Below are 16,693 nucleotides of genomic sequence, written 5' to 3' on the forward strand. Positions count from 1 at the left end.
TATGTATGTATTTTTATTATCATCAATACATATAAATAAAGGTAGTAAGAAAGTATATATTTTTTTATTTTGGGGGGTCTCCAGAACCAATTAATCAAATTCCCATAGAAACCTATGGTAAATCGATAATCGGTTAACGAACAATTCGGATAGCGAACAAAGTCTTGGAACGGATTATGTTCGTTAACCGATCACCCACTGTATAGTATTTATAAATGCAGTTTTTTGTGACAGATGCTGATGATATTTGCATTGATGGCTCTTCAGTTGGAAATTGCAACAAAATATATTATCTGATTCACATGCTATGGCTTATTTTATGTATAAATATTATAACAAAATACAAGCAAGCAATTGTATTTTATGTAAATACAAACATTTATATAAAATACAATTGCTCAAGTTTTGTTCAATACCAAAATAGGTTAAATGCTGTTCTCAGAACACAGTTAAATGCAAAACACAGTTAAAGCATTAAACACATGTCATGCCAGTACTCACTTATTCTTTTGGAATTATATATTGGACTCTCACAGTTCTTGAGCAACTCCAAAGGAAAACAAGAACAACACTTACTAAGCATAAACGTCATCATCCTAAATCTGCATGGAAAGATTAATTAACCTTCCATGTAAAGATGGTGGATGTGGCCTGAGTGACATAATAAACTTTCACTACAAACAAATACTGCAAGACACTGCAAGAGTTTTCTACAAAAAACATCACAGTTACTTAAAGCAGTAACTTTAGCAGACCTAAATAACACGTTATTAAGTTTACAGGATTTTGTTGACAAAACTGTGTCAAACAGCTGGTTAGATTGGGGATGCCTCTTTGGGGAGAGGGAAGGATTCATGATTGCCATACAGGATCAGGTCATCGATACTAAAAACTACAGAAAACATACTCAAAGATATAACACACAAATGACACATGCAGAAAATGTCACATTATGCCAGAAACTATGCAACACATTACTTCTGGTTGCAAGCTCTTGGCACAGACAGATTATTTACATAGACATAATCAAGTAGCAAATATAATACACCAAGCAAGAGCTTGCAAAGAAACACAAATTATTAGACATCCACGAACCATACTACAAATACAAGTATTGGAAAACAACATACACAAAATGTATATAATAGCCATAATCTATACTAATATTATAAAGAGGTAATATTTGTAAGTTTGTATGCAGCAGGTAATCTCTGAAACTACTCATCTGATTTCAAAAATTCTTTCACCAATATTTAGAATGGAACTTCAGGGTGGACATAGTCTGTATATTATTCCGTTAAACATTTATATAAATTAAATTAAAAGATATAATCTAGGTTAAGGCTTTTATGTCCAACAGATGGCGCTACGAGTACGTCACCCTAAGTTTTCTTTTCTGTGAGGCATTATGCTTTTCTGTGAAAATGAACTAAAGCAGATCATCATCTATCTATTTATATAAATAAAAATGTAATGTTCGTTTGTTCCTACCGATTCCTTTGAAATTTTGACACAACGCTGCATTCGAATACGCATGTGTTTTTATATAATATACATGTCGAAATTCAACCCTACTGAAGGGAGATGGTTAGGATTAAGGTTTACGGTAAAGAACTCTGCTTCTATTTATACTACTTTAGATGCGGGTTTTTGCGTTTTTGATTGCGTTTTAATAGGGTATGTCAACAGAATGTACACTAAGAAGAAATTTTTTGATATTCCCCCGTGGGGAGAGAGACAGGATTAAGGCTTACCGTGAAGAACTTGGCTTCTATTATACTATTTTAGATGCGGGTTTTTGTGTTTTCGATTGCATTTTAATAGAGTACGTCAAGAGAATGTACACTAAGAAGAAATTTTTCGAAAAATTTCCCCCCACTGGGGAAGTGTTATAAATTTATAATAGATACATTTTGAGCCATAACAACGTGTGATGGGATCTGCTAGTCACAGATAAAACAATTTACTTCAACAGACTGGACATCATACACAAACACAATAAAATCACATACATTATAGACATAGCCATTTCAAACACTCACAATGTACAAAACACATGCACTGAAAAAATCAGCAAGTACACAGAACTCGCCCAGGAAATAAGGCATCTGTGGAGGATGGATAGGGTGTTTACTGTACCTGTTATCCTCTCCTCTACAGTTGTCATACCACAGAAACTACACAAAAGCCTGGGCACATTACAATTGAATATAAACACATGCATCACACTACAGAAGGCCACTATATTGTATACATGTCATATTGTTAGGAAATTCCTGAATACAGACACACAAACTGACACTTATTGAATTTTTGTGTTGCTTTGGTTGTTATGCCAGACTCTGGTCCAGCATAGTACACAGCAACTAGTGTCAACCCACTAAACCCAACATAATAATAAAATTATTCTGCAATACTACTATAATAATAACAACTTTTTCTCATCAATTGAAGTTTTCATAGAATTAATTTAACATACATATACATACATGTATATCTGGATGTCTACCAATACTTAAAATATTTTTATTTCTTAAATTCTTAGAATGTACTTAAAAATTACTTAATTGAATAGAAATACTTAAAGGGTTAGATATTTAGATACATGTTTTGTAGTCTAATCAACAAAAGAAAAATTGTTACTTAGAAGTGTGTATATTATCAGGTGTTGAAGTGAGTAGCTATTTTAGATATTCACTTCCTTTTTCAGAAACTTTCTGAAAATGACTTCTGACTAAATAGCTTCTTTTTAAAAAATGATTTTCACAAGAGTCTCTTTTTGGAAAGTTTTGATTTTCCTCTTTGGTGTCCAAACTGGAGAATGCCAAACTCATTATATGGAGCTACTAGTTGGAATTAATGAATTTAAGTAATTTTAAACTTCTAATCATAAATTAACTGACAATTTTCTATGCCAGTTTGTAGTCATGAGTAAGAAACATACATTCACTTCCCTTGACCAACAAATAAGTTATCAGGAAAAAATGTTATTGATTGAACCATGACAGGAACCAATTGCTGAACATTGAAATTAATGACAATAGTTTCCATATACTAGTTCAGTATGTTTCTATTGATTTGGTGCTAGACACACCTGCAAGGGATTGAAGAAAACAAATCCTGCAGTTAAGAAAATATTATAAAATGTTTCCAATTGTACTTTTTTTAAAGATTAGGAAAAATGTTCACTGTCCAGCAAAATTAGGAAAGGTACTTTCTGCTTGCCTCTTGAAGTTATGACAAGCCCTACATTATGAGATTATATGTGTATTGTGCTTTGAAGGATTTTGTTGGAAAAATAAAATTCAGGCAATGACAAGACTTTTCAAGTCCAGCATTATCAAGAAGTTAATGACAGAATTTGATGGAAAAATGGATTGGTTTTAGAATTTTTGTTGAGCAGATGTTCAAAGAACCCAAGCAAGTATTGTGCTAGTGGAATTTGTAAGAAAAATTCTAACACATACAAATGCTGATGCTGATAGAGCATTCTCCATAAATAAAATATATCATGTTGGGAATGTACATCAATGTTCTTGTAGTGCAGAAATTGGTACATTCATCACTTGCCTAAGCAGGTTCTGTTGAAAAAATATTTGTAACTAAAAGAATGGTTTTGGCAGCTAGGAATGCATCTTGACAAAAAGCTGTTGAGACATGTAAGAGAAGAGAGAAAGATGAAGTTCATGAGAGGAAAAAACAGCAAGAAAACTTGAAGAATTGAAAAGAAAAAGGAAGTTCAGGAATTAATGAAGAAGTAATGACCATTGATGAACAGAATCAAGAATTTAAGTAAAAAAAATGTATTTAAGAATGCTTGGTTTTTGGTAGAAACTGTACACAGTTTCTCTGAAGAGATATTTACTAAATTATCTTCATAAAAATCTAACCATATGATAATTGTAATAGATATTGTTTGAATACCTAAATAAGTTATTAGGAAAATCAATAATAATGATTTTATTGTAATTTTAATATTAAAGTTTTGAAGTATTGTTTCAATTTTAATTCCTATTTTTTTATAGGCAATAAATCGACCATCAGCTCTTCCTGCTCCAAATAAAGGTACAGTTCACTTATTTTACTATTAATTTTTTGTTTGTTATGCAAACTNAGCAGGTTCTGTTGAAAAAATATTTGTAACTAAAAGAATGGTTTTGGCAGCTAGGAATGCATCTTGACAAAAAGCTGTTGAGACATGTAAGAGAAGAGAGAAAGATGAAGTTCATGAGAGGAAAAAACAGCAAGAAAACTTGAAGAATTGAAAAGAAAAAGGAAGTTCAGGAATTAATGAAGAAGTAATGACCATTGATGAACAGAATCAAGAATTTAAGTAAAAAAAATGTATTTAAGAATGCTTGGTTTTTGGTAGAAACTGTACACAGTTTCTCTGAAGAGATATTTACTAAATTATCTTCATAAAAATCTAACCATATGATAATTGTAATAGATATTGTTTGAATACCTAAATAAGTTATTAGGAAAATCAATAATAATGATTTTATTGTAATTTTAATATTAAAGTTTTGAAGTATTGTTTCAATTTTAATTCCTATTTTTTTATAGGCAATAAATCGACCATCAGCTCTTCCTGCTCCAAATAAAGGTACAGTTCACTTATTTTACTATTAATTTTTTGTTTGTTATGCAAACTTTGCTTGTTATGCAAAAATTTAATGAAAATCTTAAAATATATATTAGAACAATGAATATGTTTTTTAAAGTTTATATTTAAGTAATAACAAAATCAAGATTTTTTAGACAAAGAAGTTTTGAAAAACTTTTTTTTTAAACAATAATTTTTAAAACAAATGACTTATTAGAGAAGTTAAAAATATATGGAAATTTTCAGATATTTAGAGTTAACATATTCATATTCAATCATTACAAATTAAAATAATTTCAGATTTTAGCATTTTAAAAATAGTTGTTGCAAATTTTGATTTTATAGTGACCAAAATCTGATATAGTGATGTTTCATTTTAAATTACAGTTAAATCTCAGTTATTTGGCTACTCCTGAAATTCCCCTGTAAAATTGCATAAGTTTTTTAATATAAATCAAACTTCATCTAGCCATCTCACTTTAGGACACTTGTATCTTGGTCACTTAAGTGGTATTTATCCTTGTTCATGTGGCCAGCAAATTAGGAAAAACCCAGTGTTTCTAAACTCAATGTATTACCTAAGGCACTGTAAATGGAATTGAGCATGTTGCTATAGTTTAGAATAGTTTGCCAAGTTTCCTCTCACAGATGNAAAAATTTAATGAAAATCTTAAAATATATATTAGAACAATGAATATGTTTTTTAAAGTTTATATTTAAGTAATAACAAAATCAAGATTTTTTAGACAAAGAAGTTTTGAAAAACTGTTTTTTTAAACAATAATTTTTAAAACAAATGACTTATTAGAGAAGTTAAAAATATATGGAAATTTTCAGATATTTAGAGTTAACATATTCATATTCAATCATTACAAATTAAAATAATTTCAGATTTTAGCATTTTAAAAATAGTTGTTGCAAATTTTGATTTTATAGTGACCAAAATCTGATATAGTGATGTTTCATTTTAAATTACAGTTAAATCTCAGTTATTTGGCTACTCCTGAAATTCCCCTGTAAAATTGCATAAGTTTTTTAATATAAATCAAACTTCATCTAGCCATCTCACTTTAGGACACTTGTATCTTGGTCACTTAAGTGGTATTTATCCTTGTTCATGTGGCCAGCAAATTAGGAAAAACCCAGTGTTTCTAAACTCAATGTATTACCTAAGGCACTGTAAATGGAATTGAGCATGTTGCTATAGTTTAGAATAGTTTGCCAAGTTTCCTCTCACAGATGTTAAAGTAATCTTTATTTACTCTGGACAAATTAAATTTATTTCCAGAACTTAGAAGAAAGACTATTATATATTTGTTCAATAATTTTATACAAAATTTAATTGTATTTTGTAAAAATATAACTGTAAATAAGGAATGATAGGTCTGACACTGGTGACAATGCAGAAAAATATCAATGAGCCTGATGTAAAAGCCAGTTTATTATTAACACTTTTTCAGACACTTTGAAACTTTTGCATATCCTGCAACTTCTGTTTAATATTTTTATCTGAATTTTCTTGTTAAAATACTATATTTAAATGACCTTTATTACCATTTCATAAACATATTGATTTTATCTATGGGTACTAAACAATTTGTTCAGTACTATACTGTATACAGCATTTGAATGAACCTTATTGTAAACAGCTTGCATTTGCTGTATATGTATTCTGTGAATTATTTATTTACTTTTTTGTATTAAACTTTTAGCAGGATTTAGGACAGTACTCTAATCACAGTTCTGTATGTTAATTTTTATTTAACCCCACATTTATGTGTCCATAGGTTAATTTAATTATAAACCCTGAAGGTGGCCACATAAGCAAGGTTTTATTGTATATCATTTTACAAACCATCTCTTCTCATCAAATTTTAAGAATAAAATAACTAATAAATATTAAATTAATGCTAGCAATAATTTAATTAAAAATTATTTAAATGATTAATGAATTTGTCACAGGTTTAGCCATACCATTGTTTAAAAATTTTTAAATTTTAACAAGGTTTAAGATTTGATTAGATTATACATTAAAGAAAAGAGAAGTATTGCACTATAGCTTATAAAATAAAAGCAACATTTTGTTAAAACTAGTTATTTCTGTTTGCCACTATTGGAGTTTCTATAGTTATGAATTATAGAATTATGTAATTTACCAAAGCACAAAAATCTATAAGAAAAAAATTTGTCTGCAAGTTTTTCCTTAAATTTGATTTAATTAAGAACAAAGCAGAGCATTAACTCTTAATCAACATCACAATAACTTAAAATACAGCAAATTCCAAGATAATGAAATTACTCTAATCACTTGAAGTTGATTAGATCAATTAAAGCAAATCTTACCAGCTTTAGAATTTTTTAAAACATATTAGTGATGATATATTGATTTATGTGAAGTTTATAAATTATATACAGTACTGTTTACAATATTAATAGAAAATCACTATAATAAAAAAAATTAATCATGAATTTAAGCTGTTAAAGAAGAATGGCTTCATTTTGTTTCTGTTCTGATTTTCTTTAATTTCAAATACTCCACTATATTAAGTTTAATATAAATTGTTTTTACATTACTATTAATAAAGTAAGCAAATTGTTATATTAAATTTTTATACTGGGTGATTTGGAAGTCTAGACTAGCAGTCATTTGCTGTATCAAGAATGTAAAATTTTTTTTTATGCAACAGTGAACTGGTTTTTTTTTAATTCAGAATGGTTTTTTTATTCTTGATTATGTATGCATGTATTTATTATTAATAAATGTTTGTTTACATAGGAATGCTTTTTTTTAAATTAAGAAAGCAGTAGTAATCAGTTATCATAGTTCTTGCTCTTAAAAAATGGATGAAAAACCTACCTGAGATAAAAATGAATTAAATGAATTTTGTAGAATGTTTAAATGCAAAAACGTTTCTTTTTTTTACATACAATAGTATCAGTAAATGTTTTATCCATGTGAAATTAGATGTTCAAACTGCATATCTAATGTGATTTTGCACATATAAACTATTGCATACACTGATATAAATCTTTTAAAGTAAATATAAGAAGTAATTCAGGAATACAAGATTGCATTCCTGAATGATGAAATGATGTCAAGTTGATATTAGTTTGTGATCAATTCAAATATTGCTTTCTGCAAATGGTTGCTACAATAGACTTCTGGATCACCCTGTATATGAATCTTTTTTAATATAAAAAGTTCTTAAAATTTGATATTTTTGTTTTTTACAGGATCAGTCCGTTCACGTCAAACATGTGCTCGCTCACAACTTCAAAATGGCCATATTGATAATTATCAAGCACCAATGCCACCACCACCTGTGCCACCACCAGCTCCAGCTCCAGTCCCTCCTGCTCAATTACAACCAATTCAAAAGCTTACTGCTGTTCCTGCATGTATGGATGTTGTTATATATTTTAAATAATTTATTAAATAAATTAGCATATTAAATACAAAATAAAATTAATAAAAATAATAATAATTTATGAAACACACTGCTGGTTGTGTACAGTATGATGCTGTTTTTAATTTTTGTATTACTACACAAAAATTTAGTACACTGAATGGAAACAGGTTCTTGAAGTTTTAAATCTGATTAATACACTCATTAGCTTTAAGGAAACAGAATTGAATGAAACTTTATTAATGCAAACATAATGATGGCATTAATATCATCATAATTACAGTATCCTAGTAAAGGGATAATTTCTTCTTCAACAATGGTGCAATTTAAAGCAACTTTTAGTACCTTGCAGTATTTCCTCTGCCTTGATACAGGTTTGAAGTAATTGGACATAAACGTGCAGTCACTCTATGCTATCCTGTTACAGATTTATGCACAAATGATATAGCAGCCTAGTGCCAGCTTGACTGTAACTTCACCTGAGGCAAACTGATTTTTGCCACTCCTACTTTTGGAATGGTTGCCATTAGAGAGTCGTTCTAGCACTAGTACTGAAGTTATTCAAGTTGTACACAAAGAAATAGTGTTTAATATTTTATGAATTGAATACTGAGTTTTGTCCTGAAAAAAAAAAATGTATATACAACAAAAATAAATTAAAAAATGTTAAATTTCAAATTTGTAATTGTAATAATTTAAAATGTGCTCATTAACATGTTCACTGTGAGTAAAAATCTTGTATAAAAAAATATCAAAATGAATAATGTTTTAATGTAAATTTTATGTGTATGATATAAATTTTAGTAAATGTAGTAATAAAATTTTTAGCTCGAAGACGCTCCAATGTAGTTAAAGAGGTTGATAGGATTAAGAAGCAGAGAGAAGAAAGACGAGCAAGGCAAGCAGAAAAGAAGGCTGAACAATTAGAATTAATGAATTTAGATCCTGGAAATCCAAACTGGGAATTTCTTGGAATGATAAGGTCAGAATTTTGTAAAGATTTAACTTCAAAATAATGTTTTTTATGATTTGATAAATTGTCTTTTAATCTATAATGGTATTTCTATTTTAGAGATTATCGTGCACAGATAGAACACAGGCCTTTAACTCTTAGTGATCCAGTTCAAGTACAGCAAATATGTGTAGCCGTAAGAAAAAGACCTTTAAATAAAAAAGGTAAATTATTATGTATACATATTATAATTAGTAAAACTTTCAAGCCTAACACTTATTCTAGATGATATTAATGATTATGAATATTATAAATAAATAGATAGGATGTTAAACTTTGTAATTTTTAAAAGAAATTTTAAAAAACTTTTATTTGCTATTTGAAAGCTATATATTTTAAATAAATATACATTAAATATAACACTTTTTAATTGCTACATCTATGTAAAATCTTTTATTTCTGTTTGTTAGCTGTCACACCATTGAAGTAAAATACATGATTTTGAATGTCTCATTTATTAAAAGAGCAAAAGATGTAATAATTAACAGTAACTTACTTTGTAGAGAAAAGTTTGGAATTTTGTTACCACCATGGCACAAATTAAATTTGTGCATGGCACAAATTATCTAGTGCGTTGTGGCAAAAAAAATGGTAGAATATAAATTGTCAACTGTACAAAAAAGTTGTTTTTCAATTTTTTCAAACAAAATTATACTGAAATTTCGTTAATCTGGCTCCTGGTATGCTGACAAATCTGATAAGCCAGCATGTCAAGTTTATTATTGGGTTTGGGGTTAAGATTTTCATATAAAAGTTTCCAAAACATGCAGTTCTTAGAAAGGGGTATAGGTTTTTCTTTAGAGATGACAAATGCCAATATAACATGATACTGTGCTAAGTACGACTAGTTAGCTTGTGCATAATTTTTCTAAATCCATTCATGCACAGGTTTGATATGAGAAGCAGAAATATTTAGCATACTTGGAATCAATAATTATTACTGGAACAGTTAGTGTATTACTATTTATGTGTTTTGTTTATTAGAACATGTCTGTATTTATAAACAATAAAATTGTACAAAGCATAAAATAAGAATACAGTTATCCCTTGCTTAAGGTGCAAAATTAATTGTGACAATTCCTTTATGTACAGTACATGACAAGTTTTAATGTGGCTTTAACAGCTGTCTTTATTTAACATATAAGGTTTTAGTGAATTTGCTATTTTTGTGTGGAGAGTGATTTCCAATATAAATATTTAGTTTAATTATGCAGTTGTGAAATTTAACACATTATGGCTAATGTGATATTGTATTCTTTGTTTAGAAGTTTATTTTAAAACGTAATTTTGTTTGCCTACAATCAAATTGGAATGTCTGCAGATAAAATGCATATGGGCATATTATATGTTTAAGTTTTTTAAAGGATATAACAATATAAAAACAGAAAAATATTTGCAGTGTGTATGGGAAAGATGCTCCTAAATGTCGAATGTGTCAAATATAATTTTTTAAAGTTTTGTGTAGGAAATTTTTTAACTAAAGGATACAAAATGCGCTGGCTGCCCAAAAGGTGTTGACAAAAAGAAATTTCAGGAAGAAATTGTTAAAATTGATAAATAACAACTTGTGAACTGCAACAAATCTCTCATCAACATGACAATTTTTTTCACTTAATGCATATGGAACACAAACTGGATCAAGCATAATTTATTTGATGAAGATAAGCAATCTAAAGTTTTATTTTATTTTTAAATTAGTTACACATTTTTATCACAGAAAACTTTTGTACTGATGACAAAAATTAATCTCATTAATCAAGGGGTACCTTTAGAGTGTTCTTGTTTCAAGCCAACCAAGGATAGGAATAGCCTTAAAGAATTGAAATGGTGTATTAAACAATCATAAAAGGTGGATTTGTACAGTTTTGCACATGAAGATGTGTAAAATTGTGTCCAGGTAATCAATAAAACCAGAAAAACTTTCATCTGATAACTCAGCACCACTTTAGTCCCAACAATGCCGGTTAACAGAATGTCACTACTAGTATTCAATGCTGGTTAAAAAGGAGTTTTAAGTGCAAGTGTACTCTTGATTGGAAATTGTTCATTAAACACAGCAATTTAAAGGTATTAGCAATATTATAGATACATCAAAAAGCAAATGACAACCAATGGTGCATTCTGAGATGCTAAATACTGTTTGAAATGACAATGTCAGAAGCCCTTAGAAAAAATCAGTTTGCCAATTGTTAATGGAGTTCAGGATTTTTTACAGCTTGTATTGGAGAATACTACAAAAGAACTTAAATATATTTCTTTATAAAATTAATTTTGCAAAGCTAAATCAAATCACAAAGTTGAAATTTATATATTCAGTAATGATTTCTGACCTCATTGAAGAATAACCAAAGATCTTAAATAATTTGTGGTGCTTGGATTAAGTTTATTTCCATTTAACTTGTAATACCAAAAAGCAAAATGTTTGATTTTTGGCAGCAGAAAATCTTCATGGAATCATTCAGACAGAATTGAATTCAAAAAAGTTTTGATTTGGTTTTAGTTGTAAACAATGGTGGTGAGCAGTGTGAGATTACAGGAACTTTTTTTGGTAATATGAATTATCCAGGTAGGTGTCATGCATCAGATGTTACATGAATTCTTCATTCCTATGCTAAAGTATTTACCAGTGGCAAAATGGATAAAACCACTGAACACTGGTAGTTGGTCATCAGTTTATACCTCTCCAATGAGCTGGCCACTTGGTGTTTTCCAGATTTTCTTCACATTAGTTATACCTAAATAGGACCATTTTCCCATAAAAGACCTTCTAAGAGACATTTTCCCTCTGCAGATTGCCCATGTGTCATGTTGCTGTGTATGAATAAAACCAATCATTCCTATGCTAAAGAGGAAACAAGTTCCAGAGTGACTGCAATGATGGTGCATGACCTCACAATTAAAATTCTCACTTTCTTGCACAAGCCTTTTCAAATGTGCTTTCTTAACACTATCCAAACTGTGATGTTTTGGTCACCTCACCAACAAGCCCTTGCAATATCTTCCTCTGGGGCTACCTTAAACAAGATGTGTTCAAAAAGTGCCCAGAATAATTGAAGAGGTTCAAAATCATGTCACTGACTGTTTTGCAAACATTTACTTCAGGAAGGTTCACAACAATGTTTTGATTTGTATTCAATGTTTTACAGAACTGGTAGCTGTGTTGAACATGTCATAAAATAAACTCTGAACTTTCTTGTTTAAAATGGTATATTGTTTGTTATATCTTTTATACCAGGGATGGCCAACACGTAGACCACGGTCGACCGGTTGACTGGCAAGGTTTTGAAAGTAGCCTGCGAAGCTAAAGTTGAACAATTTGCTTTCACTTAAATTAATGTTTAAAAATCTTAATTCAATAATTTATTCTTACAATAATAGATTGTCTGTGCAACGTACCCATACTGTTTGTATTTATCCCGATGAACAATGCAAATGAATGTTAATGCATGCGCATATAAAAATCCTAAAACTGTTTGCCCATATTTATAGTCGCCCGGAGACTATATTTTACCAAAAAAGTAGTCCCTAAGGGATAAAAGTTTGGCCACACCTGTTTTATACTTTCCCCCGTCATCTTATTTAGAAATTAATATCAGATACAAATTCACAGTGAAGTCAAATTTATACTGTCAAATTTTTTCAAATGGTTTAACTGCAGAGAACACAACTGTTAACTTTTCGGAAAATTTGCAACATTCTGTGAAGGATAAGAATGTGCTGAAACAAAAACTAATTACTGATCATCTTAAAAATTAAACTTGAATATGTTTGTGAACTTGTTTTATTTGCATGTATGTACTGTACACACAAAGTATCATAAAGCACAAGTTCACAAACATGTTCAAATTTAATTTGTAAAATGATATATGTTGAATATATATACATATATGTTGATTATATATATATATTCAACATATATCATTTTACAAATTAAATTATTTTTAAATTATATACTTTGTAGATATATAGTATTATATTAAAGATTGTACAGTATTATATAATATATTACATTATACATACCTCGTATACAACATAGATATACAGTATATAATTTAAAAACTTCCATTAACTCTTAGCTCTGAAAATTTTTGTTCTATGTACCTGGAGGCAAAATTGTTTTTATTTCGCAGGCTGCAAGGGGAATCTGTAAAGAAAAACCAGTTAAACCACTTTCCTTTCAGCCAATTTTGGCCAAATTAATGTTAAGAGTTAAATCTTTGTTAGTCCATCAAGTTCATGTCTCTGACTATGCATTGTAATATCAATTAGTTATAAATATATTTAAAAAGTAAGTGAAAAATTTTTTAAATAAAAAATGTTTTATGATTTATAAAATTTTTATTTTCAGAGCTTACAAGAAAAGAAGTTGATGTTATTACAGTTGCTAATAAAGAACATATTATTGTTCATGAACCAAAATTAAAAGTAGATCTAACAAAATATTTAGAGAATCAGTTATTTCGTTTTGATTATGCATTTGATGATAATGCTGATAATGAATTAGTATATAAGTAAGTTATTTTTTTATTTACAAAATCAATATTAAAATTTACCAGAATAACTTTAAAACAATTTTCTTCACTCAGTATTTGTTCTGCTTTTTTTTGGTAATTATTTTCAGCAGATATACGTTGAATAGCTGTGCTGCAAGGTCCTCCTGTAGTTCCAGATTTTTGTTGTTCCAAATAAAGTTCTGTGCATCTAATGCAATTTTCATCACTGACAATATGTTGCAGCTGTCAACATAAAAATAAATTACATTTTTAATAATAATAATTATTATTAAAACCTAAAATTTATGGAAAAACATTAAATAAAAAATTATATTAATTCTATTTATGGAAATATGTCTCATTACTTTTATTATTTTATTAAAAAATAACAATTTTATTATCATACTATATCATGTTCATTTTTATCCAATATTTATTAAGAATATTAAATATTCTCACACAAATTATATTGCCAATAAATAGAATGAAAATAACATTGGAATGTAGATTATCATATGTTCTTCANTTTTCAGTTTAGGTAGATCTTATGGCAGGAATAGTACAAAGACTGAATTCTTGACATATTCCTATAAGAAAATTTGAATAGTTGATCAGGTGATTGAGAATGATCAGCAATATAGCACTTGCCATTTTCACTACATATCCAATCTAATATTGTGACAAATCTGATTGCAATGACTATAGATGAGATGTGACAGAATTTAATAGCACTGTTAAGTGGTGATATCGTTGTTATAATCAAGCTGTGACATTAATTTTTTTGTGATATGTTCAAATTTGTCTTATTTTGCTAACAGATACTATATACTGTTATTTTATACTCTTAACTGCACGTCAGCTTGATTCAAAATTTTGCTGTATGTATAACTATGTTTGGACATACTTTGGCATACAAAATACCTTCTCTGATCATGTTTTTCTATCTGCAGTTCTAGCAACTATCAATGAAACTAGACATCACAGCATTTTAACAAACTGAAGAGTTTATCAATGTCTTGTGTTACCTTCTTTTGTGCCATTCAAATGTTCAATTTTTGTATTCTGATAAGGATTTACTACTACTCCTATATGATTTATTTTCCTCAAGTAGATATATTTGTGCTTTAAGATTACCTTTACACAAAAGTAATTTTGAAATTTTTTTAAAGTACTGCTGAGTTATGTTTTGAAATTGTACTTACTGTACCAACTAATCTAATATTTAAAAATGATGTTTATAAAATATTGCTTTTAAGCACTAAAAATTTTTGTTACAAAATGTTTGTTTTATATAAATTGTTATGAAAGAGGTTTTACATATTTATTGTTGAAAAGTACTGTTAGTGTTTTTATTAATCTGGCTCTCTAGCAATTGATTATTATCAGGCTAGAGCATGACTAATTAATTATACACATATTAAATGATTTCAATTAAAGCTAGGTGGTTATGCCCCATATTGTATTAAATTTAATAATAAAAAATAAATTTATTTTGGAAGAAAAGATTGAAATTGTTTTTCTGAAGCGAGATTTATACTCCCTACTTCTGCTTACTCTGATAGTGTTTGTGCAAGCAGAATTTGAGTTCCATTTATAATTGACCTTTTTTTTCTGGAATAGTCTAACTTAATTAATTTTTTAGTTATATGATATGATATAACTATAAATTTCTATCCAGTGTTTCTCAACCACTGGTCTGCAGTAAAATATTTGATCATACTGATGCTGGTACAGTTGATAACAGGTAACATTTAAATAGTAATCAAAAGTTACTGTATATACTTTGCTAGTCACTCTAGATAAACATTTATAAATATAATTCATGGTCACAAATAATTACTGTTTAATGTAAAATTATCCATACTTCTATGTGGACCAATAATTTCACTGGTCTGCAATGAGAAAAAAGTTGAAATACTGCTCTAGTCCAAAGTATGTAATATCTGTATAATAAATTAGCTATGTTCTCACGTAATAGTTAATCTAATTCCATAATTTCATTACTACAATTTGAGCTTTATTTTCTATACTTCTGTATTTTTAATTATATTAAATATGATGTGATGATAACATTAGAATCTAAATTATTTTTTGGAATCTAATATTTATCTTAATGTAATGAACTATAAAAACTTCTAACACTTATAATTTCTGTAATAGATTCACTGCAAAACCATTAGTGCAGACAATATTTGAAGGAGGAATGGCTACTTGCTTTGCATATGGTCAAACAGGAAGTGGTAAAACCCATGTATGTCTAACTTATATAATTTTTTTTACCTAATACACTACATTTTTTTTTATAAATTATACACTTGATTTTAGACTATGGGTGGTGATTTTATGGGAAAATCTCAAGATTGCAGTAAAGGAATTTATGCATTAGCAAGTAAGTATTATCAAAGTATTTTACCATTTGATGAATCATTATATTTAATCCATCTTAATATTTTACAGCTAAAGATGTCTTCAAGCTACTAAAATCACCTCAATATAGAAATGAAGATTTAATAATTACATCTAGCTTCTTTGAGATTTATAGTGGGAAAGTTAGTTTCAATTTTAATTTAAATTAATATATAAATAAGATTAATTACATATAAAATTGTCTTAATATTCTCTTAAAAGGTATTTGACCTGTTAAATAACAAAGCAAAATTAAGAGTTTTGGAAGATGGAAAACAGCAAGTCCAAGTGATTGGATTACAAGAGAGAGTTGTAGAATCTGTAGAGGATGTTTTGAAACTTATTCAGCATGGTAATAATGTAAGGTAAGACATAGTTTTATCATTAAATATGCTTGATAGGAATTAAGCAATTTTTCACATATATAAAATCATTTTTAAAAGATTAAGATTATATTATATCATAATTTGATAAAGTTATATTTGTGCAATAACTAAAATAGTATACAATATCTAGAATTAATGTAATGTACGAAATCAGTCAATAATAGCAAACTATGTTGAAATTATAATAATTACAGCATATTTTTATGAATGTCATCTCATTTGTTTATTGCAATTTTTTAAAAACTATAAATGCATTTAAAAAATAATAGAATGCTTGTAAATTGGATTTGTTAGAAATTTCATGGATTTTTAATTATCCACAAAGTAAAAAATTCTAATTGATCAGAAAAACATCTAAAATATAGTAAAATTATAAATAAATA

At 28.2% G+C, this 16,693-nt stretch overlaps 1 protein-coding gene across 2 annotated transcripts in view; it reads left to right on the forward strand.

Moving 5' to 3' along the window:
* Window positions 1–4,029: 4,029 nt before the first annotated feature.
* Window positions 4,030–16,693, forward strand: part of LOC111634326 (kinesin-like protein KIF2A) — a 34,953-nt gene continuing 22,289 nt past the window's right edge. The window contains exons 1-9 of one of the 2 annotated variants that reach the window (XM_023379084.1): window positions 4,030–4,065; window positions 7,841–8,005; window positions 8,842–8,995; window positions 9,086–9,189; window positions 13,374–13,536; window positions 15,679–15,769; window positions 15,844–15,907; window positions 15,976–16,067; window positions 16,147–16,289. In XM_023379084.1, the coding sequence (XP_023234852.1) occupies window positions 7,915–8,005; window positions 8,842–8,995; window positions 9,086–9,189; window positions 13,374–13,536; window positions 15,679–15,769; window positions 15,844–15,907; window positions 15,976–16,067; window positions 16,147–16,289 (902 nt within the window). In that variant the 5' untranslated portion in view covers window positions 4,030–4,065; window positions 7,841–7,914. Of the gene's footprint in view, window positions 4,066–4,501; window positions 4,607–7,840; window positions 8,006–8,841; window positions 8,996–9,085; window positions 9,190–13,373; window positions 13,537–15,678; window positions 15,770–15,843; window positions 15,908–15,975; window positions 16,068–16,146; window positions 16,290–16,693 lie in introns of those variants that run through there. The other variant, XM_023379083.1, reaches the window with a different exon arrangement.

This window comes from Centruroides sculpturatus, unplaced genomic scaffold (genome assembly GCF_000671375.1).
Source record: "Centruroides sculpturatus isolate CEXI.00-Female unplaced genomic scaffold, Cexi_2.0 scaffold848, whole genome shotgun sequence".
Taxonomy (NCBI): Eukaryota; Metazoa; Arthropoda; class Arachnida; order Scorpiones; family Buthidae; genus Centruroides; species Centruroides sculpturatus.